Raw genomic sequence first — 19937 nt, forward strand, 5'->3', positions numbered from 1 at the left:
CACAAAAAACAAACCTGTGTGTGTGTTGTGTAATAACTTTATTATAGATCTACTGATTTCAGGTTTTTATCACTAAAGGAATTGCTGTTCTAAAAACACACCGGAATGAATCGTCAACTTTTCCAGCATATGTTTTATGCAGCAGATGCCCTTTCAGCTGCAACCCATCATTGGAAAACATCTATACATTACAGACAGTTTAGCCTACCCAACTCGCCTATAGCGTATGCCTTCGGACTTATGGGTGAAATCAGAGCTCCCAGAGGAAACCAATACAAACATGGGGAGAACATGCAAACTCCACACAGAAATGCTAACTGACCCAGTTCTCATTATGTTAATGTCTGCTGACACTTTTACAACAAAAAAGACGTTCAGGCTCCACGCAATCCATTAAAGCCTTATAAAGTAACTGAACATTTTACTACATATTAAATGCACAGTGCAAATAATTTTGAACATGTTAATGAAACACAAACAAACAAAGCGCATGTAAACTCATAAGTCTTGATCATATGTCACGAAGTTGAGTAGCGTTGTATTTTTAAACATAACGGTATCTATGCTTTTGCTGGCTGCTGCAGCCTATACAAAAAGTAAGATTGCAGTTGTGATCTCAGTCAGATTTTCTTAGACTTCCTATGATGCATGAAATAATGTGACAGTACATTTGACTCTTACAGTGCAGAAAGCAGTTAAAGCGCCCCTACAATAGATTTTTGAAAATTACCTTTCGTGCAGAGTGTATAACAGCCCTAAGTGAATGAAAACATGCTGCAAAGTTTCCATAACAGAAATAATTTTTAAATATGATTCATATTGACGTTTACATGAAACACTTGAAGAGTTCTCGTATTCTTGCTCCACACATAGACCCAGGAAACCATCTTGTTGAGAAGATGCAGCGTTCTGTGAGGGTAAATGCTTTTTTTAACTGCTAACTTAAAACTTTTTACTGCCTACTTAAAACAAGGCTGTGTAGTATTGTTTTACACCAACACCACAGTAGAGAAGCCCCAACCTGGTGTTGTGTCTAAGCATGGGACGATAACCGTTTTCAAGGTATACTGTGGTTTGGAAAAGTCAAGGTTTTAAAACCGTCAACATTTTCTGTAATCCCGTTCCTAAGGTATGTGTATGATTTTTTATTTACTTTTTTTTTAAAAGCTTTTTAGGACAACAGTATCTCCAGCAGAAAAAATATCCAAAATGCTGTTTTTAATTGTAAAGTAATCTGTGTTTTTAAAATAAATGAAGGTATATAATTTTCAATGGCGAAAATGTTTTGTTGTTTTTTATTCAGACATTTTAAAAGAACATATTTTAGAGCAGTAATAACAATACCATGATACCATGCTATTTTTATCCAAGGTTATCATACCGTCAGAATCTTAAACCGGCCCATGCCTAATTGTGTCATTGTCATTTTGCTGATGCCTGTGACAGTACAGCAGCCCAAATGAGTACAATGCAGGATTTATGGTTCGGATGTTATTGAAAGAAGGATAATCTACTTTTTTTTAAATCAGTTTTATAACAATGTTTTAAGTCAAAATATTCTGTTTACACTGCAGTGACACTTTCTGTGTCTTTAACTGCTTTATTGAGAAGAGATTGATCAAGTCTGGGATTTTGGAAACCTACCAATTGCGTTTTGTTGCTTCAAAACACTTTAAAGATAAGCCAAACAACAGAAGAGGAAAGAGGAAGAGAGACATAACAGCTTTTGTGGTTGGTGTGTGTGTGTGTGTGTGTGTGTGTGTGTGTGTGTGTGTGTGTGTGTGTGTGTAATGTCTGCTTCTCTGAATGCTGGTTTACCACCTCCATCTCTTTCTCTTGCTCTCTTTCTTTCTTTTACTCTCCTTTAACTCGAGGATGCACAGTGTCTTGTATGAGATCAGCATAGTGCTGCTAAGTGCTGATAGTGATAGCATCCGGCTTCATGATTCCTGGGCTCTCCTTCAACCCTCAATCATCTTGTTGATACTTTCACACCTCATCTCTAAACTTTCCAGTTCAATTCCGTTTACTAATCTGAAAAAATAAAGGTGCCTGGCAGCTATAAATAAATCAAGCGTCTCCTAAAAGCTCCTGCCAGCATCTCTAGTCCGCCCCGAGTGGGGGATCTTCCAAAAGCCGCGCACCATCTGCCAGATCACCCTCCCCTCCGCAATTCATAATCCCCCTTAAAACCGACCAGCGACCTGCAAGTGAAAGCCTAAAGACACAAACTTGATCAAAACACAAGCATTGGCTGTCCCTGCGTTTTCATTCGGTCATTTGATCGGTTTTTGCAAAGGCGGACACCTCCATCCATCCATCCGCCTCCCCCTGCGAAGAAGACCCTCATCATCATTGTCGCTGTGAGATTACCTTTAAACGTGTTGATCACATTGTTCCCGTCCTTGATGACATCCTTTAGGAACTTGTTGGTTTTCTCCAGCTCGTTTTCGTAGCATTTCAATCTCTCTCTGAAATCGGGGCTGTCGGAGTAACAGTCGCTGAACTCCAGTGCAGGATGAACCATTCTCAGTCTCAGTGAAGAATAACTCTTCTGCTGTCGGCAAAGTACACAAAACCACGACACACCTGCACTATGATCGCTCGCCTGTATTAATTAAAATTTCAGTTAACAGATTACAATAAAGTTCCCCATATTTGACATACTATGTGATGTGCAGTTGTGGAAAAAACAATAATCCAGCGCTGCGGTGGTGACGGTGTCCGGGTGCGCGCGCTTTTCCTATTAAAACTAATTCGGTCGCGCAAATGGAGTGGCAAAGTAAAACTTAAAAGCGCTGATAAAGAAACTATTTGTTTCTATACTTTTCCTTGTTTTGGGAGCGGAGGGACTGACGAACGCGGGCAGGGCTACATACTGAGTACACCCACATCATTGGACGGTAAATGTCACTGGCCGCTAAAACTGTATGTGAAACAACCGCAGTCTTCCTGTGTGGGGCGCGCGGGGGCTCACAAACGGAAATTCTCCATTGAGCTGCGTTCAAATCTAAACATGTCTTTTGTTTGAGTGCATACATCTATGCAGTGAAAATTATAATCATTCAAATCTATGAATTGTAATTAATGATTAAATAAAAAGAAATGAAAACGCACCTCTGACATTTGTAATAGATTTATAACTAACAATCGTAGGATCTGACACGCATGAGCGACGATGATTGGTTTATGGTAAGCAGCGCTGAGGAAAGTAACCTATACAACGTGAGATGCCACTGAAGTTCTACATCAGTCATTAGTTAAACTACAGCATTACACCTGGAAAATTGGCACTGACTAAATGCAATAGTTAAATATACAGGGAACATTTAAAATAAAATAAAAAGTGTTATTTAGATCTGTCGTGTTTTTTAATTGACGACAGCTTCCGGGCCACTAAGCCTCGCCTATTTTACACATCAAAATGGTGCTAGATGTCATGCTACCTGCAAACTGATTATTTCGAAATTCACACTGACTCCAACCCTTAAAGAGACAGGCACTGTTATGATTCACAATATAAATGCATTTACAAAAGGGCAAAATACCACTGATATAGCGTATATTCTGTTTATGTGCTGATAAAATATTTGTACTTAACAATAATAATAATAATAATAAACTAACCGACTTTAATACACTTCATACTAATCAGTTATCAAATCTTTTTAAAATTTAATTCGACTTTTAAACGTTAATTTTATTGATTATTATTATTATTATTATTATTATTATTATTATTATTATTATTATTATTATCTGTTAAGTGGCTCGTTGGCGTTTTTGACGTCACATGTTTGATGACGTATCCGTATCCGTGTAAAGATGGCGGAAGCGGAGGACTCAAACAAGCCTTTGGTAAGAGACAAAACATGCTTTAAACAACCTTTACACTTTTAAAACACGGTGTCAGCTTTTCCACCGATATTGTATTGTTGCCTGTATGGATACTGGCCTTAAATGGAAACTTGGAAATGTGTAAATCTGTCAATAAAGCTCTGCTGGGGTAATTCATGTTAGGCTAACTGCAGATGGTCGTTTCTCATCTCAACAGAACAGTGACTAGCCTAAACGAGTTGTTTGAACATCACGCACATGTACGTATTGACAGATTTGCTGCTTTCTGTGGAAAACGGGAGTTCTTGTCTCATCCTTTTGCGTTACAAAACTATGTAAACAGTGATAGGAGCATCTGCGTCTGCTGTCTGAAGCTGATGACGCGCGCCTGTTTCAATCTCTCTGTCTCTGTAAAGATTTCACATATTCTTCAATTCACTCTGCGAGTCTAAATAGATTCATCTGACGGATTCATCCCAATCTAGAAACCGTATAACTGTTATCAATCAATTTAGTTTACTCATTTAACGGTAGAATTCATCGCGTAAGAGAGGTGTTTACACTGTTCACTGTTAATGTTTTGCACTGTACGTTAGCTTGTTAGATACAGTTGAGGTTTTAGTTTGCTTCGGAAGTTTTCGCTAAAAAGTTTTTGATTTGCTATTCTTTGCCATTTGTTTGCATTGAGGTACAGTTTGTTTTGTATTCACACATTCAGACTTTATCCTTAAAATATAATTTCAGAAAATTATTATTTGTAAAGTCTAAATAGTGAAATCACTTTAGCAGCCAGTGACTATAAAAGTACAACATTGTTCACAGTCATGTAAATAGTGCTAATGTTGTTTAGAAGTCATACTTGCATGTGGTTACAAACAGAATATTCAAAATACATTGGTAAACAATATAGGGAGCATGTCACAAATTGTCACTGAACAACTTTACCTCAATTTTCTGTCTAGGTTTTTCTTGGTGGATGTGAAATGAGTAGGCCATCACTTCTTAAAATGTCATTTATTACTTGATAATAGCTTTTCATTAATAATCAAAATTACTGTTTCATTTTGACATAGTGTAGTCCTAAGATCACCTTCAATTAACCCTCCACAAACAGTCACATAGGGATGTAAAGTAAGTCAAACATTGAAAATTTGTAAAAAGTCAGTCTTTACCATTAAGATCATGTCTACAGCATCCAGGAAAAACGCAAGAACCATTCTGGTGACACATACTGTAGGGGTGATTTGCTGGATCAATAGTTTTGACGCTTTAATTTCTTGAACAAATCGATTACAAAATGTGATGTTCATAAATTTGTAAAACAGTTGTTGCATATTCCAATCCAATTTTTTCCATTTCTTTGATCAACCAAAAAGCAAATAATAAATAGGATCCAACACGGTCAAAAAGTTTGTTTGACCTTCATCAATTCTCCCCTTTTACCTGGCATGAAACCATAAATAGATGGTGCGTCCCAAATCACATACTTCTATTATACACCATTTTGTAGTATAAATAGTGTAAGTAGTGCAGTCAACTGAAATATTCTTTTTATTCTGAAAATAATAAGTGCACAATAAATCCCTAGATGATGCTTTTATTTAATCTTTAAAAAAAAGAAATATGTGTTTTAGAAACTTATGAAGACAGCAGAAGTTATTTAACTTTGAATTATTTAACTTGACATGTTTACTGTTACAAAATATTTTAAATGTTTCTCAAAAAAAAAAATATATATATATTCTGTGTTCAAAGGGGTAAAAAGTTTTAGTTTTTTACCCAGACATTTAAAAAGAGTATGTTTGAAAGCAGTAATCTCAATACCGTGAAACGGTGGTATTTGTATCCAAGGATATCATACCATCAGAATCTTATACCCGCCCATGCCTACTCAACGGTCACAGGTTTGCTCATGTAGCAGAAAGGGCAAAGCTATTTCGTGCTGAGATTGCATTACATTATTTATTACTTTATGATTCTTTATGTATTTATCTTATTACTATATATGTATTTGTATTTATGTATGTATATGTGTATGTATGTATGTATTTATATATATATGAGCAATTCCAGCGTTATGGATGTGACATTTGCAGTAAAAACTCAACACATAAATTGACAGAGAAAGTATGTTAACATTATATTGAAAAATTTAATTATATTTTCCAGAGCAACTAGCCACAGAGTTATGGGAGCATAAAAATATCAATCTGTAAACATGTTTTGTACTTTAAATGAGGAAAATAAGCATGCGTTATGGATGTGACAAAAAAATCTGCGAGTTTACAGTATACAACATACTTTGTAGAAATTCTGTGAATTAAACTGCACAACCCAAAATAAATAACACTAATCAAAATGATAAGAGTTGGCTCTCTATAAAACAAAAATGATTGGTTTTATTTTATTTAATATTTTTACATTTCTGAGGAAAAAGTGTTGTTATGGATGTGACATCTCTCCGTTATGGATGTGACAGATGTGAAATTACCATCTGTGTGACTTGGGTAAATCAAATAGAATAGTTTGAAAACATTGACAGATGCATTTTTGAGTATTTTTAAAGTACTGTAAAATACCTGCTTACACAAAAACCCAGAAACGGTTTCCGTATTTTGGTAAAAACGTAATTTTTTTTTTATGGCAAGGGTGACATTTGCACGAAATTGCTCATATATATATATGTAGATAGATAGATAGATAGATAGATAGATAGATAGATAGATAGATAGATAGATAGATAGATAGATAGATAGATAGATAGATAGATAGATAGATAGATAGATAGATAGATAGATAGATAGATAGATAGATAGATAGATAGATGGATAGATAGATACATACATACATACATACATACATACATTTGGTAGTTTTATCTGGGAAATGTTTTGATTTTCAGTTTAGCGAAAAAAAAAAAATTAAATGGGATGACACTAAACTCACACTAGGGCTGCACGATATTGGAAAAATTTTGTTTTTTGTTTTTTTCTGCAATATATATTGCGATATAAATTTATTTTCACCAGATGACTTAAATAGCTATATTTCCTAAGTTATTACTTTAGATTGTTTGGAAGTGTTTTGTAGGGAAGTGAAATTTAATGTAATTTATCATATACATTTTATAAACAAAGTACAACATATAATATACAAGCAAATATTGCACTCAAATAAACAGTGCTGCATGGTTTTCTGGAGAGATTAACAGTATTCAGGTACAGAAATGCAATAATTGAATATCAAAAACCATTGCATAGTCTTGCTCATATAAATAATTCAATTAATTATTATTAAAGTTCTTTATGCGCTACTAAAATGATTTAAACTCTTAAAATGGTCACGAAGTCACAGGCCTTAATTAAAACATGCAGATGATAAACTTTTACTGTAATATGGTTAAATTCTGCAGGGTCCACAATTCACATGTGTTTTGACCTATGGTTTCAGGCCCACTATAATTCCAACTCAGCATTGCCTATCCAGCGATGTGACTATTGCGGACACACACATTGCGATATCAATGCTCAAACGATATATTGTGCAGCCCTAACTCTGACAGTGCACGCTTGAGTGTTCAAGTGCATAATGTATACAGTGTACTCTTTGGGATGCAATTACTCTTTTCACCCACTTGTGGTGTGACAGAAAATTACAGCAAAAAATACTTCCGCCTTTCCGTTGTAAACAAACACTGACAGCTCATGTGTGTTTGTATCTGAACATACGTCATTATGTGACAGGAGGTTTGCATTCTAGACTGTTGTGAATGGGCTTGGGACTTTTTGCTTTGAAAGTCTCTTCATTAAAGGTCATCATACTGAAATAATTAATGTTCAGTTTCTTTGACACGCCTATGAGCTATTTTCAAAACACCTAAAAGAGTGTCAATTTTTTAACTTGCATTTTGTGAACCACCATGGATTCAGGTAAAAACCTTCTATAATATTTCCTGGAGACGGGTTAGTAAGTTGTCATTTTTAGGTGATCACACAGCTTGGGCACACAGTAAATCCAGTACAGATCTTATTTGGGGAATCAGTGATGTAAACGGACACGAGCGAGCAGAGTCTAATGTGTGTTTTGAGTATCTGGATTTGCCATGAATGATTTAACAAGTGATTCTTTTCACAGTTTGCTGGTTTGTCAGACATCTCAATCTCAGAGGACATTCCTGTGGAGGGAGATATATCTGTGCCAGTGGGCTCGCAGAACGCTGACAATGATTTCTCCACACTGGATGAACCTGTCAAAGACACTATTGTAAGTGAAACCTTTCACAGCAAGGTAGTGAGGAATACATAGAGATGGATGAATAATGCACATTTTCCTGATCCAATATTTAGCATGGACAATTTTACAAGGAATTTCTGAGTACACTTATTGTTAAACAAATTTTCAACTATATAAAATATGTTATCATGATTAAATATTAACATTAGATGAACAACTGAAATTTATAAACAAAAACCCAGAACAGAAATAGCAAGTTATATAGTAGTGAGAAATGGTAAGTTGAATGACAAAAACTGAAGCTTTATAAAGAAATATTTTTCAAAACTAATAACAATTATGATGAGAAAAAAAGAAATGAAAACTCCAAATGGAAACAAAAAATTAAAGCAAATATTAAATACTATCACAGCATATAAAGAATACTCAAATATCACTAGAATTCCTTTTAACAGTAGATCTGTTCAAGTTGAGCCGAGTTTTTTAACTCTCTCTTTGCTCTTTTTATGGATCTCAGCTGAGGGATCTAAGAGCTGTTGGACAGAAGTTTGTGCATGTGATGTACCCAAAGAAAAGCTCTGCCCTACTCCGAGACTGTGAGTCCATCATTCCTCGTTTTTTAATCGCTTATGGCACAGATTCAAAGTATCAGAATATAAAACAATAGTGTGACCAATTTTGTATTAAAAATGCTAAATGTACTTGTCCTGAGCATGTTTGTGTTTGGCTGTTTTTAGGGGATTTATGGGGACCTCTCCTGCTCTGTGTCACTCTGGCTTTGTAAGTTGTAATGTTGACATGCCACTTTCAGGCTGAACTGTTGTCCCTGTCAGTGTATTGTAATTTGTTGTTTGTTTTTATCCCAGAATGCTGCAGGGTGGGTCTGCTGACAGTGAAGAGGATGGCAGGCCACAGTTTGCAGAAGTCTTTGTCATCATCTGGTTCGGTTCTGTAATCATCACCCTCAACTCCAAACTCTTGGGAGGAACTATGTGAGTGTTGATTTAGGATAGTTTTCATATTGTCAGTTACTTTTTTATTCATCCTTACATATGTTTTCATGAAGCTGTTGGTTATAAAACACCTTTAGAAAATACTTTTTTGTTTAGTAATTAAGTTTTGGTTTAACAACAAATCTTTATTTGAGAAAAAAGTATATGTATAAGGTACAAAAAGTCTTCCAATTTCAAAAATTTGACCGTTTAAATATTATCATTTTAAAACATAGTCATATTTTTGTGTGTCTATATCATTAAGACAACCAGGGAAGTAAATTTTATCTAACAGTGGGAGAAACAATAATTATAGCATTTCATTAAAAAACATTTTCAAAACCAAGAATCTTCAATCAAAAATGTATGAAGTGGTCAAATTTTTGTCGATCCACTACTTTCTTTTAGCATACTGCCGTCCCATTTACCACACCTTTAAAACATTTTTAGTCAAACAACAAACAAAAAAACAAAACAAACAAGTTATATTTAAACCAAATTAGCTGTAAACCACACAATCCCTTCATGTTGTCTCAACCCAAATCAATTAAGTTAACTATTAAGTGGTTTGAAAGTGAATTTTAGGTTAAATTTAAGTGGAATAAACATAAAATAGGGTGGTACGGTCGTTAGCACTGTTGCCTCACAGCAAGAAGGTTGCTGGTTCAACTCCAGGCTGGGTCATTTGGCATTTCTGTGTGAAGTTTGCATGTTCTCTCCGTGTTCATGTGGGTTTCCTCCAGGTGCTCCGGTTTCCCCCACAGTCCAAAGACATGTGGTATAGGTGAATTTGATGATCTACATCGGCCATACTGTATAAGTGGGTGTGTGAATGCCCCAGTGTATGGGTGTTTCCCAGTACTGGGTTGTTGCAGGAAGGGCATCCACTGCGTAAAAGATATGTTGGATAAGTTGGTGGTTCATTCCGCTATTGCGGCCACTGATAAATAAGGAACTAAGCTGAAAGAAATTTAATGAAACAATCAAGTTGTTCTAAAAAATCTCAAGGATTGTGTTGTTTAAGCTTATTTTAAATCAGTACTTTGAACAAGCAAAAAAAAGTTATTTAAGTGTGAATGTACACTTTCCAAAAATGACTAGGACGCTAATCTCTCTTAGCTGCCATCAGTACACCGTGGCACATTTACAACCTCACCTGCAGCGTGGGAGCGGATGAAGTGTTTGATAGCAGTGTACCATCATTTAGCAAGTCAAGTTGTCTGAACAGAACTGTGATCCCTCGATGCTAAAAGTTGTGTAGTGTGAACTACGCTTTATCTGCACAGCACTCACTAACTGGCCTGTTATATAGCCAGTTATACTTGACCCTTAGGAAGTTAGTCATTCATTCATTTTCTTTTCGGCTTAGTCCTTTTATTAATCAGAGGTTGCTACCGAAGCTAGTCAGCTTCAAGCTATTGTGGTCGTGCAGTAACAGAGCTTGTGTCTGTTGTAGACATTACACTCTTGCTGGTTTAAAGTACTCATTTAAAATAAATTTTGTTTTGTGTTCAATCCATTTGAATCTGTTAAGTCACTGTAACTTAATCGATTTGTGTTGGGACAACATGAATGGATTGTGTGGAATCCTGCATTTTTTACAGTGTACTATCCATCAAGCAGGTAATGTCATTATTGCTAATGTAGCAGATTCGTATAAAAATGCATTGGCATCATCTGTATTAAAGAATGTATCTGAGTGAATTCTGTTTAAGGCAATAGAAAAGCTTTGAATAGCTCTGACGGCAGCCTTACGTACTGAAGTTCCACATTAATTTTCCAAAACCCATTTTGAAAACATAAATTTGATGGTTTTCCACAGTAGCAGTTGATTTGTTCATTTGCTTCAGACTTCATCAGCTCCTTATCTCAGATATTCATAGTGTGCAAATAATTAAGCTCTTGTTCCTTCTCTCCTCTTTTTTTCTGTACAGATCGTTTTTCCAGAGTCTGTGTGTGCTGGGCTACTGTATTCTTCCTCTGACTGTGGCTATGATAGTTTGCCGCATTGTTCTTCTGGGTGGCTCAGGCGTTGTCAGTTTTGCTGTCCGTCTTATAGTTGTCACTGCATCCTTCAGCTGGTCAACGTTTGGTAAGTAACAGTCCAAAGCTGTTTAGAGCAATCAGAGAAGACTAAAGCTGCTGAAACGGTCCTATTAAATAATCTAAATTCATATTTATAGCTCTAATAGCAGCAAGGATTTTTGATGAGCATGATAAACCAACAAGCTCCTCTTGCAATACACGCAGCCACCACCGGGTGGCGATGTAGACTCATTTAATATATTTCTTTTTTATGATTTTTATTTAGTATCTTTTTAATGCTTTATTTTGTAGTTGCTTTTGTACTTGTTTTCTGTTGTTTTGTAACTGAAAACTAATGCTTAAGTCTAAATTAAACAGTGGTGTATATATAAATATGGATATAAAAATCAAATACCTGCAGTGCAGCATAAAACATCTGCAGTACAAAGTAGAGTTAAAAGTATATTGACAATCAATAAATTACAAAGGACAAAATAAATACATTTCGTAGGTAACATTTTATTTTTAAGGTCTACTTGTTGCACATGTTCTTTGTATTTACTCTAGTATTTACAATGAATTATGCATAATTACAGGCAACTCTAAACCATTCAAATCCTAACCACATTGTGAGAATGATCACAACAGACGTTTAACTGAATACACTACTAATTAGCTACTTATTTATAATTAGTAAGGTAGTGGTTGGGTTTAGGTACTGGGTAGGATTAAGTATGTAAAATAACAATATTATATAAGTTCTGGTAAACAGTTAATTTCTTAATAATAGGCAGGTGATAAGCCAGTTGTAAATGGTTTGAATTGTTAATTAAATTGTTGCAATTAATGAATAATATTGTTAATTTAAGAACTATGTCTAACCTTTTTAAATATGTTAAAGAGCCCCTATTTTGCATTACAAAAGGTCATATTTTGGTTTTAAGGGTCTCCAGCAACAGGCTGATATGCGTGCAAGATCAAAAAACACATTTATTGTTTTATAATATGCATTTAGTTTTACCTAATTATCCCAACGACTCCCATGTGAATCGAGCGATTCATTTGTTCTCAAACCCCTCCTTACCCCAAAGCTAATCTGCACTGGGATAGAGAGAAACGCCCAACACAGCTATGAAGTAGCACACAGAGTATGTGTGAGCCCAATGCAGGAGTGCATTAAAGCAATGCAGTTAAACACCAGCATATTCCTCTACTCTTAAACCTAATTCCAAGTAATAACAATGACACGCGTTCAGTATTAAAATCCACACAGTGGCAAAAGTTGAACTATTTTAAAAATTGATCATGCCACACATGTATGAACGGCTAATGGTGGCCATTGCAAAGACTAATAGCAGACAATCAGTAATGCAATTAAATCAGTAAAGGAAGAAGCACGCGTCATGTTTTCAACATGGTTTTGGATGCAATATATGAATAGCCCCATAAAGGTTTCACCTGAGAGATACAGTACAAGCACTGATCTATAATAGATAAGAGATAACAAGTCGCACGGGCAGATTACAATTTTTAACACACTAATAAACAAATATTTTGCAAATTACACAAAACGAGGCAACAATTTTTATTACACTTACACATTATGATTCAGAGGAAGAAGAAACTGGTAAAACTGACAAAGTCCCATACATAATAGTCTCTGCTGCTTCTTCCTCCAATAGCAAATGGCTGGCGAATCCCAAATTACAGCGTAGGTTATTGTATCAATCATCAGAAACATGAAAGGAACAAACACAGCACACGGTTAGTTATACTGTGGTGTTGTTCTGAAAATGAACTTGAACCGTTTATTCTCTGCAGCCAAATGTCCATATGTCAGTAATCGCCATCTTCACGTCATGATCAATCCCGCGCTAGTGTCTGCTGGGAAAGGCGTTCACATTTTACCGGATCTGGCACTACATATTTGGTGATGTACCGTGTCAATGTGGACGCGTTCATGCAAACGATCCAAACCCAACACGATTCGTTAAAGAATCAATGGTTTTAAACACAATGCACTTTCAGATTTTAACCTCAGCTGGATGTTTTCATTCACTTGCATGAAAGGTCATTTTCAAAAACCCATAATAGGGGCTCTTTGATCAAGAACAAATTGTGAGTATAAATATGCAAATGACTTTGTCTTCTTACTCATCTCCATCTTTGTGTGTTTCATTCACAGCCTCCACAGCATTTCTTGCAGACAGCCAACCAACCAACAGGAAAGCCCTGGTTGTGTATCCAGTGTTCCTCTTCTACTTTGTGATTGGCTGGATGATCTTGACATTCTCACCATCTCATTAGCATAAATATACCTTATGCCAATTCCAAAACAAACTCTTCCCCCTTCGCTAAGAATGTCCCAGAGCTGGCCAGCGATTGGCCAATTAAAAAATAGAGGTGGAGCACTTTGATGGACACTCGTAAAAGGGACAAAGCAAGGACAGTAAGGGGATTATTGCATAGAAATCACTTCTCCCCATTCCTCATTCAGCTGGATAAGAGGAGAGAAAAGGAGTGGAGGACATTCATTCTACAGCGCTACTAATTTAAAAACAGCCCACATGTCTTCATTAAATGAATGTTTCGTTATGTGAGGAACAATAGCGTCTCTCTGAGCAGTTCCAGATGTACTCACACACACCTAACTCTGAGATGTAATATGTTCTGTGTGTGTGGGGTGTTCCTTTATGTGCTTATTCAAGCATAGTGTATGAGTGCGTATGTATTTGTGTTTAATTTGAACAGGGCCTCTGTTGTGTCTAACGGGAGAATTATTTAGTTTATCGGCAGTCCACACGTTCACATCTTTTCTTTGGTGTTTTTCTGTTTTGTTCTGAATGATGTTTGGGCTTCATTAAATCAATTTATGCGTTGGTGAAAGTTGGTACATTCCTGAATGCAATAAATATGGACTTTATAAGTGCTGCGAAGACTGTGTGTGCTCTGTTTGTTTTTTTTGTTTTTTTCTGTGCACAGAAAATGAAAATATATTTTGAAGTTGAATTGGGAGTGCTGCTTCTGCCTGTATAAATATGATCTGTCATTTAAGCTCGCATTTCACACACATCTTCCTATTTGTCTGACAGAGACGATCCTCCATATGCAGACTCTTATATATACAGAAACAAATCAGCGACCTGTCTTTACTTCACACACACACACAATTCAATTCTCTCTTTTGACTTTGCCTCTCTGTGACAGTACTTCTAATTAGACCTTCCATCTTGTATGTCTAAAAAAAGACTTTAATTTTCACTTCTAATGCGTTGCGGCACCTGAACCGTGAGGTGACACTGAGGTGTGTGTGATGATTGAATAAGGGTGTGTGAGTGTTGGAAAACCCTCAATGTTTTTTGTGACCTTTGTATGTGTGTGTCAAACAGTGTTGCTTGTTTGTTCTGCTATGATTCTTTCTGGTTTCACTTATTGTTATTGGGGGAGCTTCAGGGTTAATTGAATGAGTTCACGTGTGCTTGCTAGGTTACTTTAAGTTAGAGTCCACCAATACTCAAATGGCTCCTAGTTGACTTAGCTGCTAAGTTAGTTATAGTCAACAGATTGTTTAAGGGAACAATCAAATTAAATAGTTATCAACTCATTCTTTTAAAGCAGGTCATATATGGGTGACTTTTTATACAGTAAAACATTACAAGATATCATAAAACATAAACAAGATTTTAGCTAAAACTGGTTCGTGGGGATTCATAAAATTCAAGTCATTGGCTACTAGGACGTAGTGTGTAAATAAAAACACACTTGCGAAACAAAATGTGATACATTGAGGTCTCTTAAAGCAAAAAGACTGGTCTGTGCAAAAAATATACAATATTTCCTACATCAATTCATTCAAAGGGCACCTATTTTACACCTTTTACAAGCCTTCGGCGTAAGTTTGAAATTTCCATCCAATAATTTATTAGAGCCTCGAGAATATGTCCATTTTGAGAACATTATAGCTGTTTTTGTAGCCTGCGGCTTTAAATGCAAATGAGCTGCTTCTCCCCACCCATCAGTCCCATGTGCATATCTGCTTTTTCCTGCTAGACAGCACTCATTGATAGAGACAACCACGGATGAGGCTCAAATACAGCTCATCTGTCAAAAATACCAAATAAGTTTATTTCATGTATTTGTGGAAGAGTTTTTTCAAGCCTTTCTGAAATGATAGGTCGCACACACGCACATATATATATATATATATATATATATATATATATATATATATATATATATATATATATATATGTTCGTTCACTGACACCATGCGGTCGTGGAATTACATAGTGATTTTATTGTCTTTATTACAAACATGCTCTGTTTTAAAAACATTTAAAACTTATAAAAAAGCACAGACATTTGGAACAGATATTTTAAGCCCAGTTTCTTTGCAAAAAAAAAAAAAGTGCTGTGGACATTGTATGTTATTATAAAATCATGGTGCCAGTCAATCAATTCAGTGGGCAGGGAAAACAGCATTCCTACCTCACGTTGCTCGTGGGCCTCAAAATCACTGGGATTCGATCCTATTTTAACATCAGACTTGTTGCATTTACATCACTCAAATATGACAGTCGACACACTATGCTTACAGATTTCTGTCCAAACAGCAAAGAAAAGGTTTCATCATAGGTTTAATCCACAGCCTCCGCAAAGATCCTGAGAACATTGACAATAATGTTTGAACAAATGTTTTTGGGGTGAACCATTCCTTCAAGCCCAACAAAACGTTAAAGCTTCAGCTGTCTCTAAGTGCATGTTAGCGTGCATCAGCAAAGTTTATAGATATCAAGCTTTGCATATGAATTTTTTAATTATCTGCAACAGATTAACTGACTGGATTGCTAAAGTTTCTTGATCTGCTTTAGTCAAGTGTGTCATTATGAAAATCCAGCAGAAAGGAGCCAATGTTGAGCCGAGGATGATGTTGCAGAAACTGCTCATAGGTCTGACATTTTACTTAGTTTTTTAAAGAGGTTCTGTTAATGAATTCTGAAAATAATTAACATGCTAATGTGGTTTGTCAGCTGTTGATTGAAGTCTATAATTGATTGTTTGTTTGAACTGAGGTCTCAAGCTCTAGTTGAGCTTCTGTATGGAAAACAGACTTGAACATAGACAGACCTTAAAATGATTGACTAAGGGCCACCTCTGACTGACATGTAAAGAAACCACCATTTTTTTTTTATTCTGTTCAGTGTTATGTTTAGAGGCATGAAAATGTAATTTGAATGTCCCTACAGTAACAAACTGACATTCAACCAATAAATTATTCATTCAAAAACCTTGTATTCAGTTGTCAGGAGTCCATGTCACAAACACACTGTGCTCATTGTCGTAGTTATATGACCTATACTGAAAAAGCACACTGAACTGTAACAAATGACTTCAACTTGTTACACCTAAACAAATAAGATGTTTTCAGATTTTGGTAATAAATTAAGATAAAAAAAAAACAAATTCATTAAAAAATTTGAACTTAATTTGATTTAACTTTTTCATTATACCAGGGCTTTTGGCATTGTGATTGGCTTTGAACACTGGATGGACAGCTTATATTACAAGGGACATTTTTGTTTGAATGTAATATAGTTCATGTAGCCTACAAACTTAAAGCATAGCCATTGGAGAAATGTGTTTAACTCAACATTCATTCATTTTCTTGTCAGCTTAGTCCCTTTATTAATCCGGGGTCGCCACAGCGGAATGAACCACCAACTTATCCAGCAAGTTTTTACACAGCAGATGCCCTTCCAGCCACAACCCATCTCTGGGAAACATCCACACACACATTCACATACACACTCATACACTACAGACAATTTAGCCTACCCAATTCACCTGTACCGCATGTCTTTGGACTGTGGGGGAAACCGAAGCACCCGGAGGAAACCCACGCGAGGGCAGGGAGAACATGCAAACTCCACACAGAAACACCAACTGAGCCGAGGTTCGAACCAGCGACCTTCTTGCTGTGAGGCGACAGCACTACCTACTGCGCCACTGACTCGCCTTTAACTCAAAATAATTAACATAATGAACATTATCTACATAATTCACCTGCTATATTATTAAATACTGTAAATAGCTCCACCCAGCAAGTTAACAAGATTGATGACATGTTTGTGACAAAAGGAAAAAGGGGCGTTTCAGACCAGGTTTTTTTTTTTTTTTTTTTTTTTTCAAGGAGAAAATGCTTTGCAGTGGTGTTGACTGATGAATATTCACATGGTTTGTCTTTGGGCATATGTTAAAATGTTCAGACAGACATCTTAACAACATTAAACAGTTGTTGATCTTCACTACAGGGTGTTTATTTATTTTAAAGCAAAAACTGAGCCATTTAGTATCAGTTTAAATGTATAAAGAGTCATAAAGTAATTTAGTAAATTCTAAGGGAAAATGTAGTATTTTTAAAAAAGTGCATTGCAATGCATAAAATAATTATCCATATATCTAAATGTAAGTGATGGGATTCACCATGTTGTTTTTTACAAACAGAAAAGACAGCTGCTAGTGCAGTGTTTTGCCATCACTGCACTCATTTAGGTTCGATTCCACCTTTGACTGAACCCTCTGTCTCCATAATATTGATAAACAGCATGTCTCAGAGCTGTGGAGCAGTGAACTGTGCATATGCTCAGTTCATGTAAGGCTGCTGACTCCTGATCCCATTCCCATTACTTTCCCTCTCTCAACCCTCTCACACACTATACTCTTCAAATGTTTGAGAGGGGTTTTGAAGGAAATAGAAGTAAAAAAAAAAAAAAAAAATCTATATCTATGTTTTTTGGTAAAATAGAAAACAGCTCAACTTCACATTGTACTAATGTTTTACGATGTTTGTACTATTTTTGTATAACAGTTCCACTTTAGTGAGCAGAATGCTTTGTTTTACCTACACTCTTTTCTATGCTATAATTTTGCTTTCTGTTAGTCACTAACTACTTCACTGTTACAGAGAAATTGTGGATTCTGCTTACAGTATATATGAAACCAAACGCTCTGGGCTTGTATGAAGACAGACCAGTGAAAATTATACTGTAAAAAATGGTGCTGCATTATATTTTGTAGTTGAATCCAATGATCTTTTTTTCCCAGTGCTGGGTTGTGGCAGGAAGGGCATCCACTGGATGAAACATATGCCAGAATAGTTGGTGGTTCATTCATGGCGACCCCTGATTAATCAAGGACAAAGGAAAATGAATGAATGAATGGACGAATTAATTAATTAACTTTTCTGGTCATCTTAATATTCATCAATCAAACTTACTAAACATATTATTCAACTTTTTTTGTATTTAAAAAAATGCAGTTCAAACCTGATCATTCATTTATTTTTATTTGAGTTAGTCCCTTTATTCATCAAGGGGCGCCACAGCGGAATGAACCGCAACTTATCAAACATATATTTTACACAACTGCAACCCAGTACTGGAAAACATCAATAGACCCTCATTCACACACATACACTAAGGCCAGTTTAGTTTATTCAGTTCACCTATAGCACATGTCTTTGGACCTGTGGGGGAAACCGGAGGACCTGGAGGAAACTCACGCCAACACAGGGAGAACATGCAAACTCTACACAGAAATGGCAACAGGCCCAACCAGGACTCGAATCAGTGGCCTTCTTACTGTGAGGTGAGAGTGCTAACCACTGAGCCACTGTATCACCCACCTTAATTATTAAAATATTTAAAGTAACATAAAAACATTTGTTGTTATGACTTATTGTCATATCGTTTTTTTTAATTTTTTTTTTACAGTGTATCAGCTGGAACTTGCAAACATGGCCAATTATTCTCATGCATATTGTTATGAGTATTTACTCTCCATTGTTCATCAATATTAGGTAGCTTTTGCACAATCAACATTGTAAAAAGCGTCATAGAAATAATGATTCAAATAAATATGGGCATTTAAGCAGCTCATCAGCAGAGACAGATGTAAGCCTACACAGCAAGACCTCAAGGGAGATGATCTCGGTGCTTGCCCAGGCTGCCAGGGCTGTCCACACCTCCTCCCTGTAAACCTGGTCAGCTGGACGGATATTATGTGGGTGTCAGACATGCAAAAACATGCCAGACACGTCTCTGCCTCCGTACCCTTTCTCCCATAAATACATGAGGAGTATACTCAGACTTGGACGGCACCTTTTACTGCTAGAGCTATGAGCGCCTCCATCCTCACTGCCCTCGCTGCTGGCTTTACGACCAGCAGTACCCACTATTTCAATAAAACAGCAGTTTCTCGGTGTTATGCTTTGGGTGTGCAATGTTCTGATTCCTCCAGGGGCCGTGGAGTCCATATTTTCTAGTGGCTGGAAAGTCGGTCTCAGAGGACAGTTCCCTTCCTTTCACACCTCCAATCTCTCTACGGGAACCAGAGAGTCACAGTGTCCAATTGCTTCTGCACTTTCGAGGACTCCTGGGTAAAGTCAGCTGGGTTTGCTCTTTTGGATGGAACTCTTGTCCTACTCAATGAGGTGCTCAGGGACAGCATATTAATCCTTACAGAACTGCCACTGAATGCACTGTAGATGTGGATCCAGCACTCCTCATTCTGCTTATTCTGTGTAATTCCATTCCAGATTGCATTTAATTTTTTATTAAAACTCGCAGTGATTGGTTTCCTAAGCAGAACCCCCAAACTGTTGTTCACAACATAACGTCATCATCTGAAAGGGAATTGCATTAGAACAATTCATGTTATTTTTTATGGTCTTAAACAGTGCTGTTGTTAAAGTGTGCTACTCTTCTGCTGTGATGAGCTCAGAACTCATAAACTTATTTGAAACATCTCTACAGTTTCAAAGTAAGTGAATATTAAGCTCTAACAATTTTA

General features: G+C 36.3%; 2 protein-coding genes across 6 annotated transcripts in view; one reads left to right on the forward strand and one right to left on the reverse strand.

The window, feature by feature from the left end:
* The window catches only part of ophn1 (oligophrenin 1), a 61696-nt gene extending 58816 nt beyond the window's left edge, over positions 1-2880 (reverse strand). For 2 of the 4 annotated variants that reach the window (XR_015491411.1, XM_087253705.1), the window contains exons 1-2: positions 2668-2880; positions 2374-2554 (exon numbers count right to left, since the gene is read on the reverse strand). Coding sequence is in view for 3 of the 4 variants with exons in the window: in XM_087253705.1 (XP_087109831.1) it covers positions 2374-2527 (154 nt within the window). In the remaining variant the exon portion in view is untranslated. Of the gene's footprint in view, positions 1-2373 lie in introns of all 4 variants that reach the window. The other 2 variants (XM_087253706.1, XM_087253704.1) reach the window with 2 other exon arrangements.
* Positions 2881-3811: 931 nt separating this feature from the next.
* On the forward strand, positions 3812-14023 carry yipf6 (Yip1 domain family, member 6). Of its 2 annotated transcripts, none has more exons than XM_087251641.1 (7): positions 3812-3858; positions 7972-8100; positions 8588-8666; positions 8808-8850; positions 8937-9062; positions 10997-11154; positions 13273-14023. In XM_087251641.1, exons 1-7 carry the CDS (start codon positions 3826-3828, stop codon positions 13392-13394), a joined length of 690 nt encoding a protein of 229 aa, XP_087107767.1. In that variant the 5' UTR covers positions 3812-3825; the 3' UTR covers positions 13395-14023. The 2 variants fall into 2 exon arrangements, with proteins under 2 accessions (XP_087107767.1, NP_001002096.1); NM_001002096.1 differs by having other exon boundaries at positions 3850-4097; positions 13273-14019.
* The last annotated feature ends 5914 nt before the right edge of the window (positions 14024-19937 follow it).

The sequence above is a fragment of the Danio rerio genome, chromosome 5 (genome assembly GCF_052040795.2).
Source record: "Danio rerio strain M-AB ecotype USA chromosome 5, GRCz13ab, whole genome shotgun sequence".
Classification (NCBI taxonomy): domain Eukaryota; kingdom Metazoa; phylum Chordata; class Actinopteri; order Cypriniformes; family Danionidae; genus Danio; species Danio rerio.

Coding starts and splice junctions, on each gene's coding strand:
- yipf6 (NM_001002096.1), top strand. CDS start 4,032: ATGGTCGTTTCTCATCTCAACAGAACAGTGACTAGCCTAAACGAGTTG. Junction 4,098..7,971: donor TGTTTGAACATCACGCACAT/GTACGTATTGAC, acceptor TTCTTTTCACAG/TTTGCTGGTTTGTCAGACAT. Junction 8,101..8,587: donor AACCTGTCAAAGACACTATT/GTAAGTGAAACC, acceptor TATGGATCTCAG/CTGAGGGATCTAAGAGCTGT.